Below are 13,347 nucleotides of genomic sequence, written 5' to 3'. Positions count from 1 at the left end.
GGTACATTTTGTCATTTCTCACTTGCAATACTGATAATTAAATAAATAATATGAAGTCAAACCAAAACCAGTGATGCAGCTGGTTAAAAGTGGTAGGATTCTGGATATATTTTAAAGGAGGAATCAACAGAATTTATAGGGTATGAGCTGAGAGAGAATGCAAAGCCCTAATTCTAGGGCAATCAAGACTGATGTTCTCCTGCTTCTGAAGTTCTAGAGCAGTCAGTGGTTTTAAACCATTTTTCTCCTTCTACACTGCTCATGTGTGCAACCGACAGTGAACGGTGACACTGACACGTGACACTTCTCAAGTGCAAGAGTAACTTCTAACTTTCAGTTGCTCATTGTGATCCCAAGTGGAAGTTTTGGTGAGATCCAAAACATTCTAAAATATATTCTTTGAGAGGAAATCTCACAATATCAATTTTAAAAGGACTCATAAAGCTACAGGAAAATAGATTTAGGACCAATCTATAATCTTTTCACAAATACAAATGTGACTCAATACTAAGTTGAAATTTTAAAACAAGGTTTTTCGAAGTAGGAAACTTGAGTTGTAACTTACCAAATGGAACGCCTCTGGAGAATGCTGAAAACTAAGCAGCATGTGAGAGAGAACTGCGAGAGCACCAGGTCGCACGAGAGGAAACCAGAGGCGATTAAAAACCTGCCCAAAAGACAAGCATCCACTTTAGGATCTGGCATGGAAACTGTTACCCCAATCGGTGGCTACTTTCATAGGGCCCCAAATTATTTACGTGCATATCTCCCTCCTGGGAAATTTTATCATAACATATGTAATTAAACTCTGGGAGAGGGAGAAAGTTAGGAAATAATATGACAGAGATCAAGGGAGTATAATGACCCCACCAACTCTTAAAACTACATCATCAAATAAAAATCTGTTAAACAATGTTTACAAGGTGATACTCCCTGGCCCATTATTCATTCAGAAAATACTTACTGATCATCTACTACTGCTTGGCACTATTGTATATTCTGAGAAAACAATAGTGGATTCAAAGGAAACCTCTGATCTTAGAGGGCTTACTGTCTAGAAGGTTGGACAGAGGCAATTAAAAGTAACATGAGAGAAAAATGCTATGAAAGCAAGGCATGTTGAATAGGGAATGCTGAGTGGCAAAAGGCTCTGCTGTTTTATTATAGGGAATTTAAAAAAGGCCTCATGATAAACGTGACTCCTGACTACAAAAAACTGAAGGGAATGAGATTAAGTCTGACAGATAACTGGGAGAAGGGCCTTTGCTCTGCTTATTATATATACTCAGCACTGCAAAAGCCCCGAGGCCTCCAGCCTGGTGGACTAGAGATATAACAAGGAGGGCAGTGTGTGTAAATAAAGCACGGAGATTGAGGCAGTTACAGTGGAAGACAGGACGAGAGAAGCAGCAGTGGCTCAGATTGGGTAAGACCTCATGTGATGCCCAAAGGGGATAAAGAATAGGAGCCGCAGGGCTACTGCAATCAACATAGCAAGGGGTGATGCTTTCGAGGCAGGAAACCCAGGTTTGATCTGTGGGTTGGGAAGATCCCCTGGAGGAGGCCATGACAACCCACTCCAGTATTCCTGCCTATAGATTTCCTTTGGATGGAGGAGCCTGGTGGGCTACAGTCGAGAGGGTTGCATAGCGTCGGACACAACCGAAGTGACTTAGCACAACCGGTGATGAATCTGGACCAGGGTGGTAGTGATGTAGCTGGTTGAGAGTGGTAGAATTCGGGATATATTTTAAAGGTGGAGTCAATCGGATTTGTAAGATATGGGATGAGAGAGCATGAAAAGAGACAAGAATAGCTTCAAGGTTGAGCCTGAGCACATGAAAGGCTGGTGCTGCTGCTGCTGCTAAGTTGCTTCAGTCGTGTCCGACTGTGCGACCCCATAGACGGCAGCTCACCAGCCTCCTCCGCCCCTGGGATTCTCCAGGCAAGAACACTGGAGTGGGTTGCCATTTCCTTCTCCAATGCACAAAAGTGAAAAGTGAGAATGAAGTCGCTCAGTTGTGTCTGACCCTCAGCAACCCCATGGACTGAAGCCTTCCAGGCTCCTCTGTCCACGGGATTTTCCAGGCAAGAGTACTGAAGTGAGGTGCCATTGCCTTCTCTGACATGAAAGGCTAAAATAGTCATTTAAGATGGGGAAGACCAGGTTTGGGAGGGAAAAATCAGGAATTAGATTGTGGATAAGCTGAACCTGAGATCCAAGTATATAGAGAGCTGGATACATGAATATGGAATTTACAGGAGAATAATGGACTAGAAATAAAAACCCATTGGTCATAAACTTAGAGATGTTGTTTAAAGCCATGGTGGCTGCGTGAACTGAGAAGAAAGGAAACCAGAGATGAAACTCTAAGGCACTCTAAAGTTAGAAAGATCCACATCAGGACTGAGAATCTAGTGAACGAGAACAAAATCCAGGAGAGTATAACATCCTGGAAACCAAGGGAGGAAAGTGTTTCAAGAGGGAGTGATCAACTATGTCAAATGACTAACAGGTCAAATGAGAGGAGGCTTGAGAAATAACTCTTGAGTTAAGCAACACTGAAGAGCACAGGTGTCAAAGATCGTTTTGGCAGAAAAATGGTGATAAAAGCTTGATTAGTCGTGATTCAAGAGATAATGGGAAGACTGTTTTCATAATAAATATTTGAAAACAGCAAAATTATTATTATGACCTAATCTTAAGTAGCATTTTAAATTTCTAAAGCCTATTCAACATTTTTATTCAAAAGAAAACCCAAAACAAGAATATATTCAAAATTAGATGCTTTAAAGGGGCCAAGCCAAAGATAAAAAGACTTATTATATGGACTTACACGGGTCCTGCTTCCCAGGTAGCACTGGTGGTAAAGAACCCGCCAGTGCAGGACATTTAAGAGAGAGATGTGGGTTCGATCCCAAGTCAGGAAGATCCCCTGGGGCAGGAAACGGCAACCCACTCTAGTACTCTTGCCCGGGAAATCCCATGGACAGAAGAGCCTGGGGGGCTAAAGTCCATAGGGTTGCAAAGAGTCAGGCATGACTGAAATGACTTAGCACACATATGTATTAAATGGCTCTATACATTCCAAAAGATTAATATACTCCTACTTACCAATTCTATTTTCAGTAAAGTAACATCTATCAAAATAGTAAACTTCTGGACAGCTGCCAGTCCTTTCAAGAGTGCAATCACCCATGTGTCTACGTGCTGAGCCAATGGCCAAGACAGCCAGTCAATCATTCTGAAAATTAAAGGATAACACAACTATTAGCATTGACAATAGCTTTGACATTACTCAGTCAGGAATAACAAGAGTAACTACAGCAGTAGTTACAAAGTCACTCACTTTGTGACTCAATATTTACTGAAATTGCACGTGAAAAGTACTATTGAAGATGTACTTCCAGTGTATTAATTCATTTAACCTTCTCATCAGTCCTGTAAAATTCATTCATAACCTACAGATGAGGAACTGAAACACAAAGAAGTAACTGATAAAAGTATTTAGGGACCCCCAGCTAATAAATGGTGAATTGAGATTTTAAACCAAATCACTCTGACTTAAAAACCTGGTTTGTTTTACTATTTTTGTTGTATATATTCACCAAAACTGGATTACTGGATCAAAATCAAATAATATGAACAACTGGCTGCTTGTACTCAGGGATTTCCAATCTTGTCAACTGACAGTTTTATATAAGACATATGTATAAAAAGAATTTCTGATAATCATTCTGCATAAATGCAAAGTTTTGAATTTATTTTTCAGTAGTGTCAATAATTTACTTTAAGAAGAACAGTTCAAATATGGCTATCTGAACTAAGATATGCATATGAACCAAAATTTCTCGTTTCTGGTGATTACAATCTAAATAAATATAAAATGTACTGTTAAAAAAAGACTACATTTTGAATTGTGAAATAGGTCTCTTCATCTCTCTCAAAATTCTACTATACAAAGACAACAAAAAGAAAGTTCAAATAGATAAAAGGGCACCAAGTATACAAATATTGAAATGGCCTCGTTTTGTAACAGTGAGTGCTTTTCTCTTTGAGTAGGGCTTCCTTGGTGGTTCAGTCGGTAAAGAATATGCCTGCAATGCAGGAGACTCAGATTTGATCTGTGGGTTGCAAAGATCCCCTGGGGGAGGAAATGGCAACCCACTTCAGTCAGTATTCTTGCCTGGGAAATCCCATGGACAGAGGAGCCTGGCAGGCTACCGTCCATGGGGTCCCAAGAGTTGGACACGACTTAGTGACTGAACCACTACCACCACCTTTCTGAGTACCAACCCAATTAAATGAAAATAAAGTAATATGGGGTATGATGGAAACTGTGCCTTATGTTAGATATCAACCACGATGAAGATGCTACAGTGCTTCTGGAAGGCAACTGGGCCAGATGTTCATATTATCTGATTTCGATCCAGTAATCCAGTTTGGGTGAATATATAATAAAACAAATAGTAAAACAAACCAGGTTTTTAAGTCAGAGTGATTTGGTTTAAAAATCTCAGTTCACCATTTATTAGCTGGGGGTCCCTAAATACTTTTATCAGTTACTTCTTTGTGTTTCAGTTCCTCATCTGTAGGTTATGAATGAATTTTACAGGAGTGATGAGAAGGTTAAATCAACTAATACACTGGAAATACTGTGAATGTCTCCCTTCTAAATGTTAAGACGAGGAAATAAATACATACTTTGATTGTACAAAATGTAAAATACAAATACTAAGTACATAAACACATGACCAAAAGAGCAACTAACATGTCAAAAGCACTGACTTTCATATTGATATAAACTGTCTACATTAACACTGGAGTGTTACCTTTATTAAGATTTTTGCTCTTAACGATTAACCTGTCCTATCAGACCCTGAGTGGCTCCAAAGTTCATACTCATTTTACTACAGGTTATCTGTATGTTTCCTCTATACTCTACACACATTATTTCTTTTTCCCTTTCTTGTTTTTCTGGCCAACAATGATGGTTTTAAGTCATTACAGTTGTATCTGAGAGCTGTTCCACACCTCTCAACTGTTGTTAATCTGGTTTTCACAAGTCTGTGGCCACTGTACACACCCAGAGTAGAAAGTAGAGACATTTGCATTTGTGTGTGAAGAGTATATTCACTGCAGCACTGCTTACAATACAGAAAAAATGCAAAATTATCATAAGGAAATGACTTACATATACTATGGAACATTAGGTAGAGTTTTAAAATATGAGATAAGTCGATATGAATCTATCCACAGGGATCTAACACAAAAATATCTGAGCTATTATTGAATTAAAAAAGAAAAAAAATGCTAGTAAATCTTTTTAAAAACTGATTTGTTTAAAAGAAAACATATGAGTACATGTTTTATGTATATATATATATATTTACTATAAAATGTACACGAAAGAACTGTGGTTTAGAGAAGGAGAATAAGCTAGCACCTCTCTTTGGCTCTATAGACTCTTCCCCGTGGGGAGCACAGTCCCAGAATGGAACCAGACTGGGCTCCCTAGCACACAGGGCCCAAGTTTCCCTTCAGCTCAGGTCCGGGGGCAGTACAAGGAAAGCCGGGGGTGGGGGCAGAGTAGCAAATTCCACTTGGCCGTGGCTTTTCAACATCCCTAATCACCCGATCAGCCTTTTCCTCCATCCTCTCCACTTCCAGCCTCCCCTCTCACAAGCCTCTATCTAGTTTTTACCTTATCCCATGTGTACCCCATGTCCTAACCACCCTAAAGATACTTCAAGTCAGAAGTAACACAAATTAGAAGCCACTCATTCAAAAAATATTCGAGTGTCTATTATATAATAGATACTGCATTAAATGCTAAGAATATAACTCTAAATTAGGATGTATGCCTTCAAACTGCTAGGGAAAGTTAGGAAATATTCAACAGGCCACACAATAAGTAGCAGTGCTGGTATCTGAAGCAATGGTCTCATTACCTGCTCTGCTGGCAGGTAAAGAGACACTGTTGGCTACACTTTAATCACATTCTAGTCTTGCTTCAATTTGATTGGATATACATAGGCTCAAATCCTCTCACACACAGTCACTCTAGAATCAGTTATTTTTATGGTTGACTACTGTAATCTTATCCACTGTGTACTGGTTACAATTTGAATTTTAAGGACACTTAACCCTGATAGGCAGATTTAATTTCCTACTATTTAAAGAACATTCAGTAGTTGTAATAAATCTTGATTCCTCCATTAGATTGTGGGATTAAGAACAGTGTTGTCACTGTTCTGTTTTTTAATCTCTAATCTTTGATCTGCATTGAAATGGAGCTCAAATCTATTGACTAAATGAAATCATTACCCTCTAGAGCTAAAAAAAGGACACGCAACTTAAAAAAATTAAAACTGGCAGGGCTTCCCTAGTGGCTCAGGGATCTACCTGCAATGCGGGAGACCTGGCTTTGATCCCTGGTTCTGGAAGATCCCCTGGAGAAGGAAACAGCAGCACACTCCAGTATTCTCGCCTGGAGAATTCCATGGACCAAGGAGCCTGGTGGGCTACAGTCAGTGGGGTCGCAAAGGCTTGGACATGACTGAACGACTCACATAATATTATGAAAGGCCACAAAATAGATCCAATCTTAATTTGTAGAGAATAAAGGCAATTTTCACTTTTATATGGCAGCTTAAGGGCTAGATCCAGCTTTCAGTCTTATTCTTTCTAATATTTTAAAAATTGGAAAACTTCACATAAAAAATGGACGTCAGGCTTCTTTTGAAAAATCAGATTAGCAACACTGAACTCAAATTTTCCTATGATACAGACTTAGAGAATGGAACTTACGATTGCCAGGGGAGAAGGATCGGGGAGGGGATACTTAGGGAGTTTGGAATTGACACGTACACACTCCTCTATTTTAAATGGATAACCAACAAGGTCCTACTGGATAGCACAGGGGACTCTGCTGCTCAATATTGCATGGCAGCCTGGACCAGAGGGGAGTTTGGGGGAGAATGGATACATGTACATGTAGGCTGAGTTCCTCTGCTGTCCACTTGAAACTACCACAACATTGTTAATCGGCTATACTCCAAAATAAATTAAAAAGTTTAAAAGCAAAAAAAAGTTCCCCCTTGATAATAAGACAGCAGAAGTTGACGGTCAGCTTTCTCTTTTAGAAAGTGCTTGGAGAATCCCAGGGACAGAGGAGCCTAATGGGCTGCCGTCTATGGGGTCGCACAGAGTCGGACACGACTGAAGCGACTTAGCAGCAGCAGCAGCAGCAGCATGAACCCTATTTCCTATTGTTTCAGTTGTTGCTTAGCTGCTAGGTTGTGTCCAACTCTTTGCGACCCCATGGACTGTGGCCAGCCAGCGTCCTCTGTTCATGGGATTTCCCAGGCAAGAATACTGGAGTGGGTTGCCTTCTCCACGGGATCTTCCCAACTCAGGGATCGAACCAGCATCTTCTGTGTTCGCAGATGGATTCTTTACCACTGAGCCACCAGGTCAGTTACACCTGGCCTATTTCATCCTCTAGTGTGACTCATCTAGTTCTGGTACAGTATCTGCATTTGGGTTTCTGTGGGTTACAGAAAATGACAGTGAAGCATGACAAGCGCTATGTGTGAAATATAGAGCATGAGGGAGTAGAGGGTGGGGTATGATAAAAGTAAATGTTACTATCCTTTTCATTTACATTTGTAATACAAGAATAATTACTCCAGGTACATTGTAAGTTAAATAGGATCATGTAGGAGATAAATTGGAAATGCAATACAAAAAATGGATCACAATTTCCCATAGAAACATGTAGGTAAAAAATAATTTTCAAATATATCTTAAAATAAATTCTTAAGTTGGAAACTATCGTTGTTTTGAAGAGGCTGAAAAATTACGACTAAGGGTGCCATCAGAGAACCCCATGAACAGTATGAAAAGGGTGCCATACCTGACATTATAAATCAACTATAAGAAAAAAAAAGAACCAGAGAGCGAGATTTGTACACATGTAAATTTCTGAGACCCCAACATAAAATATCGATACTGAAGTTTACATGTTACTTCATGACTATAATTTATAATTAGTTAAAATATAATCTGTAATGCAGAAAACATTTTGTTCCAAATCCTTACATTTTCTTTAAAGAAAATGTGCTATCAATATACACAGGGGGAAAAAAATAGAAAAAAATTACAAAACAAAATCAGACAGATATGAAACAAGAATAGAAGACAGGGAAAGCTCAATTAGAATAGTCATTGAAATAAACTCAATAACTAATAATATCTTACCTTTGAAAGAAAAATTAGTAAATTATAAGATAGTATTGCTGTCCTTCCCCTAATATCTCCAAAAGGTCTGCACTCTCATTTCCTTCGTATCTTTACTTCAAGGTCACCTTTTCAGTGACGGCTTCCTGTCTATCTTATTTAAAATTGCAAACCATTCCCCATGCTTTATTGCCTTCCTATCTACTTTTTTTCCAAAACCATTCATCACTACCCAACATACTAAATTATTTTACTTATCATATTTAATTAAATCTAAAAACAGAATCAATTTTAGGATGTATAATTAGGTTATATACCACTGCAGCAACAAAAGTTCTGCAATTTAAACACCAATGACTATACCTTTCAACATCTCTGAAATCAGGATGTATCTTGGAATCAATATAATATGTTGATACTATCTGCCTGCTTCCCCAACTAGATGCTCATGAGGAGAGATATTTCTATCCATTTGACTTTTAAACATTGCTTGGCATTCCTGGTAAGTGCCCAATAGATGTGTTTGAATAGCTGAATGACGGGAAGCACAAGAGCACAAGAGTACAAGAGTACTGAGAAATAAAAATAACACTGAGTTTACACCTAGACATATAAGACTAAAACTGAAAAACATTAAGGATAAAGAGAAAGCATAAACATACCAGGAGAGCCTAACTACTCACAAAGGAAAGATAATCAAACCGACTGCAGACTCCATATTAGCAACAACAGATGCCAGAAGATAGTGCACTATTATTTTCAAAATGCTAAGAGAAAATTATTATCAGATTAGAATTCTGTGTCTTGCCAAATCATATACTTGAGAATATGCAAGAAAGAAACACGCTTTGAACAGACTAAGAAAGTCTTACCCAGAGGTCCTGGTTGAAAGAGAAAGTAAAAGTATGTAATAAGTAAAGGTACATGCTTAGTCAGGAAGAAAAAAGAAGATCCCAGAGGGAGGAAATAGGTTTCAGGAAATGATACCGAGCAAAGAAATTCATAAAGTATATCGATAATCCAACCAACTCCTGATTGTACAATAAGTGTGTATATGTGTTATATTTTTGTAATTAAAAAGTGTTGAATTGAAAATGTATTCGTGAATTACTGGAATGCCCGCAGGTAAATGATTCATTTCAATTAATTAGGAGAATCTTTATATATTTGATTCCATGGTTTCAGTTCTGCACATTGCCCTAAGTTTTTCATTACCCACAAAATACAGCAAAATAATCTTCTCCTCCCAAATCTACAATTACCATCTATGATGTTATGAAGAAGTACCTGCAAAGAGCTTGGGTCATACTCGCATCTTTTACATTTGGATCCGTTGTAAGGCTCCTGATGAGAACTGTGATCATCTGAAGAGGGATGTGCTGCACGAGGCTCGCCAGTGCTACAGAAGGTTCAAATGAAGCATCTATATTGTTTTAATGAAAAAGACAAAGGAATATAGCAAGACAGTTTAAATGAAGTATGTAGAGAGAAGAGTTTACCACCCCTTCCACCAAGTGGTTGTTATGCTCCACCTCCTGTGTAGACGCTAACATACAAGGAATGTTGAACTGCAGAAGTGAGAGATTAAGAGCTAATAGCGATGAACGTTCACTCTACAGGAAGAACTACTGCAACATAAAAACTATTCCTATCACCATATTTAGTCCATAAGTTACTTTATTTTCTTGCATTCTTTAATACTGTTTTTGTCGTGCTAAAATAGTCATTTGTAAAAGCAGTAGTCAGAAAAGAAATGCAAGGCATCATTTAAATGAACTCCTTAGATCCTCCAAAGTAGCTTATCCCTATTAATCACAGTAGTCATTACATTGTTCTAAGGACAATTTTTTAAATCTCTTAAAGAAGTAGAAATTAAGATGAATTTTAGGGGGACTTTGCTTAAAACACATAAAAATTGGGCAAAGCCAAGGTGAGCACCTTTACTGCTAAAGTGAGAAACTTCTGGGGAAATCTAACTGTTCTAGCAACACAGGCAATATAAGAAGAATTACAATTAAAAAATAAACCTAAACTTCGATGATGCAAATTCCGGAAGGATGACGGTACCAAGCAGAGAGGGAGTAAACACAGTTTTGGATCTCGTGTTGCACAACTTACAGAGCTGGAAGCTCCATGTCTGGACAAGGAATGTAAACACACAGGTAAAATTTCTGGGTGAGAAGGCATTTTCCTGTTAAGTATCACCTGACCCCCTCCTGTAGTTCTAAGGACACAATTCGAGGCCTATACACCTGGAGCGGGAAACACCGATCACACAGCCCCCCTCCTGTAGTTCTAAGGACACAATTCGAGGCCTGTATACACCTGGAGCGGGAAACACCGATCACTCAGCCCCCCTGCATCCACTCTCACAAACAGAAAATGCCAATATTCAGCAACTACACGGTTAACTAGGATAATCCAGTAATAAAACGAACGGCACAGTCCAGGAATTAAAATGTGGGAAAATTCAGAAGCTAAGGAAAAACTGATGACAACAAGATGACAAAATCACAGCACAATTATGATACGGTAAACATGATTATGTTGCCATTAGTCACTCATGAATAAAAGCTTTACATGCTTTATATAGTAGCTGTCATCCTCAAAGCATTCCATAACTTGAGCAGAGGCTGAGTAATTAAGCGACTTGTTTCCTGCCAAAGGTCTTAGACCTGGACATTCTCAACCTTTAAAATAGAAACACTGCCCTTTTTTTTTTTTTTTTTTTAAGGTCCAAAGTGACAGGCTGAATATGGCAAGTGGAAGAGAATCTGGATGAGGGTGTTAAGATCAGCTTTTCCACGAAGACGTTTTCAGAGCAGGGAAACGAACACAGTGTGTATGTAAGAGACACAAACTACATTTCCAAGAGAGGCTGTCCGGGAAGGCCACGACTCTTACCTGTGGAGGAAATGCTTGCAAAAACTTCTTGCAGAGAAGGCAGCAGGGTGGAGGGCTCGGCCTTCCAGATGTTCTGCAGCAAGTTACTCACTTTTGTCACCTGCGAAACATATTCCCGCAGCTCTTTCTCCTGGGTGGACACGCACTGGAAGTGGCCTATCGTTCGAACTAGCTGTTGGCAGAAGGTGATGGACAACTTCCCCTTGGGGATGCACTGCACGAAGTCTGTCAGGAGGTCGCTGAGTCGGGCGCACAGCTGCGGCTCTGGCCTCTCGCATACCATCCGCAGCACCTCCACCTGCAGCAGGCTGAAGAGGTCCAGCACCGACGGGCAGCTCATGATCAGCTTCAGGCCGTTGTGAATGTAGTCCACGATGGCTACGTCCTTCCTGTCCAGCGAGTGGTAGCCCTGCTGAAGGAGACCCAGCACGAACGTCTTGTTGAAGAAGGACTCGAACTCCGGCCGGTGGTAGCGCGCGTAGGCCTCCAGCACTTGGTGGCCCACCTGCCGCTGAAAGGGGTCCTGGCCCTCCAGGATGAGCCGGGTCGTCAGGTCAAACATGGCCTCGCACTGCGCCTCGTCCAGCCAGTGCTCTGCCGACTCCACCACCTTCCGCACGATCACCCGCTTCAGGGGCAGCGGGTGCGAAGAACTCACCAGGCCCTCCAGGATCTTGTCCATTGTCGCCACGCGGCAAGGCCCGGGCCAGGGGGTGAGGAGCCGGTGGCCACGGCCCCGAGGTGGGCCAGGAGAGCCCCGGGGCGGAGGCGAACCTGGAGCGCAGCAGCAGCAGCAGCAGCGGGACCGACCACCGCCACCGCCGCCTCAGTAGCCACATTTATCGGGCAGGGGGGCCCATCCGAGTCCGGGCGGGAGTTGGCAAGTCTGGGGCGTCTAAGAACCGGCCCCGTCCGCGCTGGGCCTAAGGAGCCAGAGGCCCACACTCCGCCGCCGCCGCCGCCGCCCCGGGCCCGCGGTCTCTCTCAGCATCAGCGCGGAGGGGCCAGCGGGGGCCCCCCAGCTGCGGCGGGCACTCAGGACCCGGGGCTGCCAGCCGCCGGGTGAGGAAGCGCGCCTCCGCGTGCCGCAGCAGGTGCAGGCGTTCGGGCTCCAGCCGGTCCTGGGATGAAACCCAGCCTGGGTTGAGTCAGAAGCGGCTGTCACGAAAGCTGCCGGATCAGCCGGGGAGAAGAGGAGGCGGACACCCTTGACCCGGATTCAGAAAGTCCAGCGAACAGGAAGTGAAGGGTGTCGGAACCTCCGGAAAGGCCCGCCCCTCCGCCCTCCTCCCCACCCCACCTCTTTCCTCCCTCCTCTCTCTCCCTCCTCCGTCCCCGCCCGCTTACCCACTCCCGGGCCCGTCTCGGATCCCGCCGCGGTTCCGCCTCCTCGCTGCCGCGCAGGCGCGGCCGCCCCGGTGGAGTCGCGCCGCGACACCGGCGTCACTGGGGATCACGTGTAAGTCATAGGCGGCTTTCCGGGAGGTGCGGCAGGGAACCGCTCCGGAGAGCGGTGGAAGTGACGAGTTCAGGATTCCCACCTTCCGATCTCTTGTCGGTTCTGTTCGGGTCGGGTTACATGTGAAAGGCCGAGAAAGTTTTATTTAGTTCAAGTCTTGTGAATCATAAAGTTTTGGAAACGCGAACCGAAGAGCATGTGGGAGAAAATAAGGAAAAGGACCCAAAATTCGGATTGAAGAGAAGTTATTCATCAAGAAATGAACTAGGGTTCCTAAATGCGAGTGTCTTTCTTTTAACGTATGGTTATTAAAGTAAGGGCGGTACTGGCCCGGTATACATTTAGAAACGATCCACTTTTTTTTTTAAAACAGCTATCTTTTTAATGAGCTTTCGTGGGATAGCTGTCAGGGCTTCCCTGATAGCTCTGTTGGTAAAGAATCCGCCGGCAAGGCAGGAGACCCCGGTTCTATTCCCTGGGTTGGGAAGATCCCTGGAGAAGGGAAGGGCTACCCACTTCAGTATTCTGGCCTGGAGAATTCCGTAGACTGTATAGTCCATGGAGTCGCAAAGAGTCCTACACGACTGAGCGATGGGGAAACAATGACAGTGTGGGGTAGCGAAAAATACGTTGTCCCCAGAATGGGAGGAGAATAAGGAAAATGATAGATGAGAAAGAATGACAGTACTTTGAAAATAAACCCGGTGAAATCTTAACAGTATTTATGTTATGCTGACACTGG

The 13,347-nt window shown here is 42.2% G+C and overlaps 1 protein-coding gene across 1 annotated transcript in view; it reads right to left on the bottom strand.

Annotated features, from left to right (window-relative positions):
- The window catches only part of USP38 (ubiquitin specific peptidase 38), a 34,984-nt gene extending 22,901 nt beyond the window's left edge, over positions 1-12,083 (bottom strand). The window contains exons 1-4 of the mRNA XM_005903137.2: positions 11,147-12,083; positions 9,530-9,665; positions 3,116-3,245; positions 566-667 (exon numbers count right to left, since the gene is read on the bottom strand). Of these exons, the coding sequence (XP_005903199.2) occupies positions 566-667; positions 3,116-3,245; positions 9,530-9,665; positions 11,147-11,828 (1,050 nt within the window). The 5' untranslated portion in view covers positions 11,829-12,083. The remainder of the gene's footprint in view (positions 1-565; positions 668-3,115; positions 3,246-9,529; positions 9,666-11,146) is intronic.
- Positions 12,084-13,347: the final 1,264 nt, after the last annotated feature.

The sequence above is a fragment of the Bos mutus genome, chromosome 17, assembly GCF_027580195.1.
Source record: "Bos mutus isolate GX-2022 chromosome 17, NWIPB_WYAK_1.1, whole genome shotgun sequence".
Lineage (NCBI taxonomy): Eukaryota > Metazoa > Chordata > Mammalia > Artiodactyla > Bovidae > Bos > Bos mutus.
Note: the sequence above shows the minus strand (reverse complement) of the source record. Positions and strands in the feature narration are given on the sequence as shown.